This window comes from Scylla paramamosain, chromosome 36, assembly GCF_035594125.1.
Source record: "Scylla paramamosain isolate STU-SP2022 chromosome 36, ASM3559412v1, whole genome shotgun sequence".
NCBI lineage: Eukaryota > Metazoa > Arthropoda > Malacostraca > Decapoda > Portunidae > Scylla > Scylla paramamosain.
In genome coordinates, this window is record NC_087186.1 from 8703680 (window position 1) to 8716907 (window position 13228).

At 40.4% G+C, this 13228-nt stretch overlaps 2 protein-coding genes and 1 long non-coding RNA gene across 10 annotated transcripts in view; all 3 read left to right on the forward strand.

The window, feature by feature from the left end:
* Positions 1 to 283: 283 nt before the first annotated feature.
* Positions 284 to 3531, forward strand: LOC135090907 (uncharacterized). Its single transcript, XR_010262162.1, has 3 exons — positions 284 to 448; positions 1003 to 1089; positions 1932 to 3531. It is a non-coding gene; the product is annotated as an uncharacterized LOC135090907 (long non-coding RNA).
* Positions 3532 to 4834: 1303 nt separating this feature from the next.
* LOC135090905 (motile sperm domain-containing protein 1-like) lies at positions 4835 to 10476 on the forward strand. 4 transcript variants are annotated; one of them, XM_063988077.1, is made up of 5 exons: positions 4835 to 5035; positions 7053 to 7202; positions 7681 to 7844; positions 8124 to 8454; positions 9226 to 10476. In XM_063988077.1, exons 1-5 carry the CDS (start codon positions 4972 to 4974, stop codon positions 9258 to 9260), a joined length of 744 nt encoding a protein of 247 aa, XP_063844147.1. In that variant the 5' UTR covers positions 4835 to 4971; the 3' UTR covers positions 9261 to 10476. The 4 variants fall into 4 exon arrangements, with proteins under 4 accessions (XP_063844147.1, XP_063844150.1, XP_063844149.1 ...); XM_063988080.1 differs by lacking the exon at positions 4835 to 5035 and adding an exon at positions 5678 to 5820; XM_063988079.1 differs by lacking the exon at positions 4835 to 5035 and adding an exon at positions 6040 to 6251.
* A 1016-nt stretch (positions 10477 to 11492) lies between these two features.
* The window catches only part of LOC135090908 (serine/arginine repetitive matrix protein 2-like), a 19847-nt gene continuing 18111 nt past the window's right edge, over positions 11493 to 13228 (forward strand). Inside the window, exon 1 of one of the 5 annotated variants that reach the window (XM_063988085.1) lies at positions 11493 to 12168. The gene's annotated coding sequence lies outside the window, so the exon portion shown is untranslated. Of the gene's footprint in view, positions 12770 to 13228 lie in introns of all 5 variants that reach the window. The other 4 variants (XM_063988084.1, XM_063988083.1, XM_063988081.1 and 1 more) reach the window with 4 other exon arrangements.

Genomic DNA, 13228 nt, shown 5'->3' on the forward strand with positions numbered 1-13228 from the left:
CTCTCTCTCTCTCTCTCTCTCTCTCTCTCTCTCTCTCTCTCTCTCTCTCTCTCTCTCTCTCTCTCTCTCTCATTAGAAGTGTTTAACTCATAGCAAATATTCTTCTCCCTCTTCCTTCTTTCTCACACTTTTTATACATCAATATTATTTCCAACATACACCTTTGTCTTCATGCAGTAGTTTGTTGATGTTTGCTGACTCGTAATGCGTTTTTTATCATTTAACAACACATTTCCTTTACATTAAAAACACATTGTATGATAATGGGTACTAATACATATAGGGCACTGATGCATTTATTAATTATGCCTTAAGTTTTTGTAAGATATTTATTTATTTATGGATGAGATATTTTACTAATGGGTGTACTTATGTCCTTGCTTATCTCTGTCTCTCCCCGCAGGACTGCCAACCGGTATGGTATTTCACGGAAGAGAAACCATAGATTGTTAGTTCACGTGTAACGCTAAGATTAGTACTGTCGTTATAGTTATAGTAATAGTAGTAATCATAACAAGCCACATAACTTGCTGCCATTCTTGACTGCTCATTGTGGTGTAACAACTATGTGCATAATAGAAGTAATAGTACATGCTAGTCGCAAGAATGGTGATGTATTGTGAATGATATACATAAACATATAATGGACATACTGTGATATATAACTAGATTTTATATTTTTCCTCTTCCTCCTCCTCCTCTTCCTACCACTACTATAATACCACCACCACCACCACTACTACTACTACACTTTCTCCTCTACTCCCTTCTGCTACTGGTGGTGGTGGTGGTGCTCCTCCTCCTACTTATTGTCCTACCTCCCACTTCCCTCTCTCTCTCCCCTGTCACTCCTCCACTAAAAGCATCACCCAGCCGTCCCTCTTGGCCCATCACTACCTCTCTAATCCTTCCACACAACGACCGCCGCTCCCACCCTCCTCCCTCACCCTCCCCTCCTGACCTTAATGACCTGAGCTGACCCCCTCCCACTTGTTTCCGCAGTACGAACTGGCGGCGGCGCTGCTGGCCAGATCACGTGACGTCGCCCCCAAGAGACTGAGTCAAGTCCTACAGCCGCACTTCCACCGGGTGAGGAATGCGGCCGTATGTTAAGACAAATATAGTATACATTTTTAGGTCCTGTAATCAGTTTCTTATATTCTCATGTCAGGTTAGCATACGTTCGGTTAGGTTAGGTAAGGACAACTTCGGAAAATACTACACAAAATTATCTTATGAGTGGTCTGAATGTGTCTTTTGCGAACCCTGTATGTCATTATTATCGTCAAATTAGCAGGAGTACTTTGCTGCATACCAACCACCGCTCTAAGCATAGCGTCTTCACAATAAGGGCCTGCAAGAAACCACCAGAATGCATTACTATAGCCGTCTATCATATCTATTATTTTGTGTAGTGTTTTAAAATCTTTCTGTCGGCACTAACATGATTCGTGAGCCTATGCCAGACTTCCTTTTTTAACATATCGGAGGATCTCTCTCTCTCTCTCTCTCTCTCTCTCTCTCTCTCTCTCTCTCTCTCTCTCTCTCTCTCTCTCTCTCTCTCTCTCTCTCATCTAGATATGGACCTGTTACTTCTTATCTTTTCCAGGTCACAGATTTACAGAAGGAATGACACACACACACACACACACACACACACACACACACACACACACACACACACACACACACACACACACACACACACCACGCAAATACTATACTCCAGCCAGGAAGATTATCTACACATGTGAGAGAGAGAGAGAGAGAGAGAGAGAGAGAGAGAGAGAGAGAGAGAGAGAGAGAGAGAGAGAGAGAGAGAGAGAGAAAGAGAGAGATTTTCATGGTATATTTTCCAATAATAATAATAATAATAATAATAATAATAATAATAATAATAATAATAATAACAATAATAATTTCTATTCCAGGGTTCCTTCGGTAGAGTACAGGTGTGATGATTCTGCCTTCACCTGGCCCGCCCACGCCCGCATCTTATCCTTTAATTAGTCCCCAGCCTGCCCTCCAGCACCTGCCCCTCATCTCCTCTCACTTGTCCTTATCTGGGTGCACCACTCGCCTTCTTAATTTCAAACTTTATTTTTGTATATCTACGTATTTATATTTCGAGGCTGGATACTTACCATTTTCTTTCTAACTCATATGGAGTAACTCAAATATTATGGACTTGGTCAACTAAACGAAGATTCCTTGGGCTGATGGAATCTTCGGAATGCTAAGTTGCCTCACTGCGTGTTTGTTCGCCTGTGCGATGATATGGACATGCAGTGAGGAGCTCAAAACACGATAACAAGTCCATAACACGTTGAGCGAGGTGAGATTAGATAGAGGGGCTGATCCCACTAATTATGCATTTTATATTCTTCATATTATTTTTTATCATCACCAATCATTTAGTCTATTTGCCACCACTTCGTATGCCACCGTTTACTCTTGTACTCCCATGTCCTCCCTTCACTCCTCATCCATACCCTTTCCTTAAATTACCATCAACCATAACTTACTATATTCCCAAAGTTTAATTAACTACTACCTGCCCGACTATGTACTGTACTTCATATTACCACCTCCTCATACAATTATGGTTGGAAAGTAGGAAAGAAAGTAACTAGGAAAAAGAACTGAGAGGAAGTCATAAGACTAAAACTACCTGGAACACATAAGGCTGGAGAACACAGGAAGGAAAAGATATGACTCTTTCTCCGCGTTACTTTTTTTTTCCTTCCTTCCTTTCTCCCTTCCTCACACTCATAGCATTCATACATCCTCCGTTAAAACTATACTGCCACACGCACGCACCTTGTATGTACCGTATCATAACCCCAAAATCTATCCCTTCTATACCCTTTCCTCAAGATCATGGTGCCACACACACACACACACACACACACACACACTCTCTCTCTCTCTCTCTACCCCAGCAGCGCCTACTTCCAACCTTCACCATCATCACAACTCTAACATCTATAACTTTTCTCCCTGATATCATCCACCTATACCAACTTCCCCGTAAAGGAGATAAGATTAGCAAGATTTAAGAGGTCCATAATGCCACCACTACGTCAAGGCCACACCAGGAAGACAAACCAATAGACCTTCCTTCACTAAAGACCTTCAGCGTTGTCTGCGAGTTTTATTACCCCCCGACCCCCTTCATTCCATAACTTGGTGTTGCTGCCCCACGTGTCAGGGAAGGTGGCAACCCCGGCCTGTGTGTCGTATTGCATCTGTGGTGGCTGGTGTATTCCGTATATATCCTTTATATTATTATGTATGGTTGTAGCATTTGGAAATACACACAAGGAGGATTTTACTTCCACGCTGCTTTCTCTTACATCCTTTCTTCGTGATGCTGTGATGCTGTGAAGGTGCCACTGTGAGCTGCGATTAAGTTCCCCCCCTGGACTTTTTTCCCTACGTGACATTTTTCCCGTTGTAGATTTCCACCACGGACAGTGTGTGTGTGTGTGTGTGTGTGTGTGTGTGTGTGTGTGTGTGTGTGTGTGTGTGTGTGTGTGTGTGTGTGTGTCGAAAATAAGTGTTTAACAGTACAAATCCAGGTGACGACTTGATAGATGATGATGGGCAGATTAATATTAGTTATTACGGAAACATGTACTAAATAAAAGTCATAGGGTTAATAGACTGGTATTTAGACGCAGCAGCAGTGGAGCCACATGCCGCCACTGGATACAATTATAAACAGTAGACATATGTGACTTGCATAAAGGCAGATGACATAAAAGATATAGATTACGTAAATAGATGTACAAGATAACAAACAAATTACGTAAATAGATACATAAAAAATATAGTTTTATAAGATGACAAACAAATAGAACCCAATGAACTCCACAAGCCTAAAGCTACTCACTTGTGCAATATACATTCGTATGTCATCAGCACTGATGTAAGAAATAAGCATCGCACTTGGGATTATTTTCTGAAACACTTACCCAACGCATCTAGTTCTAGTGACAGTTTAACAAGATTCTTACATTATTAACAGGGGAAACACCCTTGAGAATATGGTTAATCATCGCTGTGGTCTTAGAAAATACGTAGTTGTGGTGAGACAGCAAAGCGTTTCAAAATGTGAGTCATAACAAGGATGATGATTATTCGCAGTTTACCCAAATGTTACCAAGGTAGTACGTAAGTGAATGAGTAACATGAGCGGGTGAGGTAACGAATACACATAGTACTCATAAGAATATCTTTACTTTCTTACTCGTCAAAATAGTACGATATTAAACACGCATACTTTGAAATTACTCACAAAGAAGACATGCATATTGTATAACAGCCAAACCTAATATAATCATACCTAGCCTAACCTATCTATCAGGCAGACAGACAGACAAACAAAAAAAGACATGGGTGCATGCATATTGTATAGACACCAAACCTAATCTAATCTTATCTGACCTCATCCATCTACCAAACAGATACAGACAGACAAACAGAGACACATACACACAATGCAAAGGCACCTATCCTATCCTAACCTAACATATATACATGCATATATACACAAATACATAAATTTACAACACATGCCTACAAATAAGCAGACTGACTGGCAGACAGACATACCGGGAATCTTAGCAACCTCTGGAGGCGTGTGACCTGACATAGGATGAGGTGCGGGCCATCCCTGGGGTACTGGTCGTCAGGTCACCCCCGAGGGCCCGAGTTGTTCTATGGGTCAGGAGAGGTCACACTTACATGGTGACTTGCCTTGTGGGTGGACGTGCTCCGCTCTCGGCTTTGTCCGTACTGGTGTGGTCGTGGTGTCTCTAGTGCTGTGGAGTCGTGCAAGTGTCCTTTTGTATGTCATAAGAGTTGTCATTCGGTTTTATTCATTGCGTTCATTTCCATATAGAGAAAGGGAACTGAGCGAACAAGAGAGAGAGAGAGAGGGGAAAGACAACGGAGTGATTGGACGAGATGGCAGAGCGATTCAAGTGCAATACACCGAAAGTAAAACTAGAGAGCAAATATGTCATAAGAGGTATGTGTGTTTATAGTATACATGTACGTGTGTGTGTGTGTGATGGCATCTCAAGAGTACATACTCATTAATCTTTCTCACAAATGACTACTCTACGATGAGGCAACAACGGGACTAACTTCTGCTGCAGGTATGACGCTTCAGATGCCACGTGTGTCCTTCCTTTCTGGCAATGGTGCAATAAAGATTCCCGACTGTCACTAGGAAGGAACTGCAACAAACCACGCGATTTGTAACGTAAACACTATAAGATTTCGCAACGGCACGACATTATTATTATTATTATTATTATTATTATTATTATTATTATTATTGTTGTTATTTTTATTACTATTAGTATTAGTATTAGTATTAGTATCATTACCATTTTTTTTGTTATTGTTATTGTTTTTTTTATTATTAGCATTGTTATATTTATGAAAAGTTTTCCTAGTGTTGCTTTCATTGTTGTCATGATACTAAGTTTTTTTTTTCTTTTTCCTGTATTTTCTGGATAGGGAAAGTTGGCACACCATAATAACTCATTGATAATTTTAGTTGTTGCACATGACCAGCCATCTTTTTACCACGTCACGTCCTTTCAAATATAGCACAGTACCTAATCTAAGTGGGGCGTTTTAAACGAGGCGGTGGTCGGGTTGCCATTGGCCTCGAGTGAGCCGATGACGTAACAGCTGATGGCAGAGTGACGTCACGGCCCAGCTGTTCCTCAAAAACAATCCTTTGTGGCTCGGGAGAGGTGTTGCCTGACCCTAATTTACTGCTTTATCTGATACACGGCTGAGGTGAGTCCACGCACATGAGTAACCAAGTGAACAAAGCACCAGTTGAGTGTGTTAAGTCCACCAGTACCTAAAAAAAACATGAATTATGAGGCACTGTGCAAGTACGCTCCGTGTTGACAGTGGACATCTTGAGCATTTATTTATCAAGCCTCCGAAGATTACGTGATACGCGCAGAAGTGCAGCACTAACTTGTGTTGGGCCGTCGTGAGAAGGTGAAGGGAGTGTGTCAAGATTGCCCAGCGAGGAGTTAATCTGACGACGTAGTTTGTGAGGCGCAGCTAACGATAGACATTCAAGGGCGATCGTTTGTGTGCCCATGTGCTTCCTTTTGTCTCAGCACTGCGTCCCTCAGGTGCTGCTTTGTCCTCACCACCGTCACGATCATCCCGCGTTGTCTGTAGAAGTGATGGCATGTCCTCCTACGGACTTGGTGTGTACTGGAGTGATGTGTGTAGTATTGTGTGGTTAATAAGGTTATATGGTGTATTTACATGGGTATAGAAGTAACCTGTCACCGATTGTGTTGTGTCCTGGACTGTGAGTATTGATTTAGCTTGTTGTATAAGGTTTGACTCTTATTGATGAGATGGTGAGGTATATTTACATTGTTTGTACAGGCTTGGGGACACTGAATTAGCAATGTAGTATTTACAGGAATTAGGATAATGTTTTTTTTTTTTTTTTTTTTAATGAGATGGCCAGGTATACAGGATACTGATAATTTAGTTAGCATAAATGCAGCATTACTAGGATGCTGTGGGGTTGTGTAATTGATGTAGTATTATCAGGAGTCATATGAAGATCAGTCATCCAAGCTATATATATTTGGGGAGGGGGCTGTGATTAGTTTGGTTAGATCAACTCAATTACCAAGTTTAGCCTAACATATGATTCAGCTTAGCTTTATCCATCCCATAAATTTCTAGGTTGGCTGAGAAAAATAGATGTGTTTGACATGACAGTGGGAAAAAGTGCAAATGTTTTGGTATATTTCTTATCTGGTAACTATTATCCTTCTTACTTGTTTAACTCAGGTTGCAAGCTGACAAAATATAAGAAGCATTTTTCAGGGAATGCACAACTTGAATGCAGAATCATACCTCCAGTATCTTGGCCCCCATATATGGTGCATTAGATGAAGTTATTATTTTCTTACTTTATTCTGTCAACTATGTGGTGATGTACTAGAGTATTAGGCATAGTTGTAACTAATGATAATGCTTGTCCCCAGGTAATGTGGTGATGCAATCCGGTGGGCTGGATGGGCGAATTCCAGTCTTTGTCTTCCCTCAGTCATTAACGTTTTATGTGGACGACAGTAACACTCACAGGCAGATTCTGACACTCTACAACCCATATGACTTTCACATTTCCTACAATGGTAGGTCTCTAGATGGTTTACCCATTAAGCAGTTTCATGTATATCAGGTTGAATGAGGATTATATGATACACCTTGGTTCATATTCAATTGATTATTCATTAATTAGCAATCCATATCATATTTGTAAATGGCTGATTGATTACCTTTTAATTAATTGGACATATTGGATATTTTAGTGATTGAAACTTATTAGCAAATTAGTATTGTTATTTTATAATAAGATGAATATAGTATGATAAAATAATTTACATAGGTAAACTTCATTTGACTACCAGATGAGTGAAATGTAATTGAAAGTAAAGTAATAAATGTAAATATCATGAATAAGGAGAACTCTAAGAGGTTGTATAAGTTTATAAATGAGGATTGAAAATATTTAAGGGAAATAGGGGCTGCCTTGTGTCAACTCATGTATTTTTTTTATTTTCGTTTGTTTATTATTTTTTATCCCTTATGATAGTTTGTGTGTCTTTGCAGTATTGTGTAACAATCCAGTGTGCTATGATGTGGAGTCCAGCAGTGGTGTGTTGTATGCAAAATGCTCAGTGGGCATCATCGTGAAAAGATCAAATCTCTCACTTAATGAAGCTCGGGAGAGGGATTGTCTGCGCATCGTCATCTATGAGGAGGGAACTAAACATGTACGACTTTGTTGTAACTTTTTATGAATGCTCTTGTACAAGATATTAGCCTTTTTTTTTATTTTTTTTATTTTTTTTATTTTTATTTATTTATTTATTTTTTTTTTTTTTTGTTGCAGTAAGAAGCCTTTGTCTGTGATCCTTAATCTGTTTGACAACCAGATGCTTCCTTTGTTCACCACAGGTGTGGAAAGATATCTAGAAAGTTATCATCAAAGACTCATAATGTCCTTAAAGCTCTACCAATGGCATGAAGTAAAGGTTGTGTCCTCTCTGCAGATCATAGGGAAGAAGGACATCTTTGCCACCCTACAAGCTGGCTCCCCAAGTCCTGAAAGTGGGAGCGATATTGGCAAGTTTGAATCCGTCCGGGGAAGGGTGCGGTCCGGTTCAGGGGATCCCCAGGAATCCCAGTCCAGCAACAGACTTGAGCAGCAGCCATTCATACCTACCCATGCACACCCTGGGCCAAGCCTCCTCCTGGTTAGTGGTGCAGTGGTGTGCCTGGCAGGACTCCTTATGCCTACGCTAGGGGAAGATGAGCCCACGATGGTGCCTCCTTACCTGCACCTCAGCTCCAACATCAAAATTGTCCTTGCTTATACCCTTGGTAAGTCTTTTTTTACTCATTCTCTCTCTCTCTCTCTCTCTCTCTCTCTCTCTCTCTCTCTCTCTCTCTCTCTCTCTCTCTCTCTCTCTGTCTCAGATAAGAATCATCTTTGTGTCAGAAAAATCCATCTTAGTGCTAACTTCACTTCCCAACCCAAGATTTTTTTTTATTTTTTTATTATGTAGAAGGGACACTGGCCAAGGGCAACAAAAATCCAGTAAAAAAATGCCCACTGAAATGCCAGTCCCATAAAAGGGTCCAAAGCAGTAGTCAAAAATTGAAGGATAAGTGTCTTGAAACCTCCCTCTTGAAGGAATTCAAGTCATAGGAAGGTGGAAATACAGAAGCGGGCAGGGAGTTCCAGAGTTTATCAGAGAAAGGGATAAGTGATTGAGAATACTGGTTAACTCTTGCATTAGAGAGGTGGACAGAATAGGGGTGAGAGAAAGAAGAAAGTCTTGTGCAGCGAGGCTGCGGGAGGAGGGGAGGCATGAAGTTAGCAAGCTCAGAAGAGCAGTTAGCATGAACATAGTGGTAGAAGACAGCTAGAGATGCAATGTTGTGGCGATGAGAGAGAGGCTGAAGACAGTCAGTTAGAGGAGAGGAGTTGATGAGATGAAAAGCTTTTGATTCCATCGTGTCTAGAAGAGAAGATTACATGGTGACAGTTCCTTAGACCTCTAAAGAAGCATTACTGATGGGTGTACTCTATTATGGAGATAAAATAAGCTGATGTATGTATTTTTAATACTTCTCTTTTCCCTTTCGCAGGACTGCTGACCTATGCTATCCTGAAACCCATTTAACATTTGGCTCGACGGGGAAGTACAAGTGTGTTAGTGGCATCAAACCCACCGCCTTCAAGATACAAAGAAAACAAGAAACATTACAGAATGTTTCAGTGAATAATTTTAGCTGATGCAATTTCCTCTCTCTATAGAGACTAACATTCTATTTTCTACGCATTATAAAATCTCTTTGTCATAAGATATTAGCTTTGTAGCATTTTTTACATATATTTAATGTAAGATGTATTAATTGGGAGAATTTTATATTACTATTTAGTGCTACAAAAGGGGTACATACTGCAGTGGGTTGTTTGGTATTGTGTCTCCTCATGTATGCTCTGTGTGCATGTTGTGTGCGCATGTGTATGCACACCAGATGGAGGCCTTTTTATTTTTTTTTTTTTTTTTTTTTTTTTTTTTTTTTTTTTCCTCACTGCTTTCATTGGCCATGTAATGTAATGTACTGTAACATTGGCTATGTGTAGTTTTGAACTTCAATCCTGTAATGATGTGTTCTGGAAGAGATGAATGTGCTGCCTGTCATCTTGGTCTATACAATAACAAGGATGTCTCACCATATAGTATTCATGACTTCACCAGCTGATAGGATACTCCAAGAGAGTGTGTTGAGGACCTCATGCCTTGCAGGGTCTTCCAGGAGTATGCTTATGACTTCATCACTAGGTAGGGTCTTCCAGGAGTGTGTGTTCAGGACTTCATATACCTGGCAGGGTCTTCCAGGACAGTCTGTAGGACTACACCTGGCGGAATCTTTCAGGGGAGTTAGGAAAGATCTTGCCATAATGTATAAACTGCTACAACGAGAAGGCAGACTCAGTTCAGGATGAGCCTCCACCTGCAGGGCCTCCACACCCCAAGCTGGGACAGCCTGAGGATGTGTGAGGGGCTTGGGGGCTCCTGCAGCGTGCTCAAGTCTGTATGCAAATTGCAGCTGTGACGATATGCAACCAATATGTATTATGCAATAGTGGTAGATGTTTACAAATTGTAGCTCCACCATCATCACCCTCACTTGACAGATCATGAATATCACTGAATTGTAACATAAGATTTATATACATATATAAATACATATATATAAATTTAATTTTATCTTTTGTATGGCTTGTGATGGAGTAATACCATGTAAGTATGGTGTCTTGAAATCTTTTATGTAGCTATATTTTATTTTATACCAAGCAACTCATCATGAAGTATTAAATGTATACTTTAATCATTCATTTTGTATATCCCTGTATATTTATTTTTGGTGGAATCAAAATTTTGAGGAAAAAAAAAAACAGGAACAGCAAATCGCAGCAGACCTGTTATCCTTAACTAGTCTGTTCATGATAAACTACAGTATCTAGAGTAAGAAATTATGGATGGTAAAGGGGAAGGCTGGAGGTATTCTGTTTAATAGTAGGGTTGTTACTGAAGTTGAACTGTATTTATTTATTTTCTTTTTTTTTTTGAGGTACTATTTATGTTTCATCGTTAATATCAAATAAACTTTTTTTTTCATAATATGAAAATAGTAAATTTAAGTATAGATTGAGAGCGTGCGAGCGTGTGGGTGTGGATGCGCGTGAGGATGTTTCTAGGGTGGGTCTCTTCCAGGTGATGACGCTCAAAGGAAAGGTGTGTAGTACCCAAGAAAATCATATACATTAATTAAAGAATGATCAATGCAACTAGAAATTACTAAGTTAAATAGTTTGTTAATGGTGTAAATGCTAGGATAATGCATAACTGAGCAGTATGGATTTAAGTAAGAAAATGGAACATGCATATTATTAGAACGTACTAGTTTTAATCATATAAGCGTAGATTAGCGAAAATGCAAACATATTCAAATAAAATACTTCCATTTATACATTTTAGAACCAAAAGGCAAATGAAAATTACAATATTCATAGTGTACGGGAATGTTGTCTGCAGCATTTTAGTAGACTTTAGTTTGGTGGTGTAGAATTTTGCTCCCAATTTAATGTATTTTTAATGTGGCATGAGCCTGTTACATCGATTCCTCTGAATATTGCAGCATGGCAGGTGTATATCCATGTTCCTGTGATCGTGTTACCAGGGGACACAGGTGGATTTATTAGTATGACAGGTGAATTCCCGATATTAGCTCCTCGCAATATCCTTTTAAATCCTCAGAATCAGTCCTGGAAGATGAATTTTAGGAGTAAGAATGAATGGAAGAGTTCAGCAAGGGACAGATATTCATAGAGACTATCTTAATTTAAAACCTGCGAGTGACATAGACTATTGATTGGTTCCCGTTTTCTTCCAGGGCTGGGCGAGGGGCGGGGCGCGGCACTCACCTCGCCACCTCCCACCCCGCCCTGCTCACCATCCAGATCTAAACCCTATTTTCCCCTCTCTCTCAAACTCACTCACACTTTCACCAGCACCAAGCCACTCAGAATATCCATGGATATAAGCGAAGCCACGAAAGCACACGGAGGTTGTTGGTTTTGAGAGTTTAACGGCCCCAGACAGAGTAATAAAGACGAAGAGTTTTGAGACGGACGAAGGGCGGTGGAGGGCGGGAGGGCGGCGGCCACGGGGGCAGACGCGTCCTCGTACCATAACAAACATGGCGATCCTCCACAGGGAAAGTTGACCGCAAATATGACCCAGTTCGGCGGCATTACTTCCTGTAGGCACCTTAAATCCTGAGAGACAGGTGCCAGGGTGATAGTGGAGTCCAGCAAACGCGAGAAAACAGGCGGAGATGAAGTCGCCGGCGGGAGGGCAAATTCATCTCCTCTGACGGACTTCCTGTGCGAGTGAGCGACCCAGGACTCATTTTTACTGAGCCACGGTGCTAAGTGGTGAAAATATTACCCGGGAGTGCTTTGGATACGGTGCCGTTGTTTAGCCAGTGGACTATAACCTGTTGAAATGACGAGGAAGGGTGAGTCTATCTTCTTCTTTCCCTAGATATATGATTTGCTGGGACTACTCGTTTTCCTACTACTACTTGTGGGTCTTTTCCTTCTTTATTTAAATCAGTGAAGGCGTGGGAAGACGCGTGGCCCGGTATTCGCGAGGCGTTGGTAATGATGTGCATTTTGAGGGGTAGGAAATGTGGCTCTTTAAGGCAGTGAGGGGTGAGCAGGTATTGATCCGTGGGTGGCAGTGGAGGGGACAAAAGGCCGCTTGTACACATGGCATCCGCTGGCTCCTCTCGTGGATTCCGGGGGCAGGGCTCTCTCTGGCCTCCCTCTGCGCCCTCTCCGTGTGCTTTATGGCATTTTAAGAGGATTTCCTAGTTGACATATATGGAACCAGTGGCTGATTTCACTCTTAGACAGTATAAACATAGTCTTGGCTGATGGCTGTGTCTTGGTGATGTGCTTTTTCTTGTGTTTTGTCTCTTTTTTTTTCTCGCTCTTTTTGTTTATATGGTCTGTAATAAAGTTGTTGAATTGAATTGAAATACGCAAACTTTGTTACTGAAATGGATAGTGAATTATTTTTCATGACTTGGACTGAGTGGATGAAACTTGTATGAGGTGAATTAACAATTATTTTGAGTATAAGTGCATTGCAAATTTTATTTAGAATCATGTGCAGTGTTGAGAGTGTTTGATGTAGGCCATTATTTTGTTTTATACATCCCAAGTAGTGTGGCTAGTCACCATTGTGATTTAAGCTTAAGTATTGAGAATATCCATACCATAGAGATGTGCCCAGTGTAGTTACCCAGTGAAAGTGATCCATACCATGTAAGATTACATATAAGTGTGAAAACTGCAGATAATAGATGATAATTTTCATTAGAGCCAAAATTTATTTAAAACAAAGTATATAATCAAATTTTCTCCTTAAATTTATATATCAGTGTACCAAAATATTCAATCATGCATATCTGAAATAAAAAAAAAATGAATTAAAATTAGAAGTCAAGAAAGGTTATAGTGCTACAGGATGTGAGTCAGGATATGTTACCCATTACAAAGGATTGTACCATA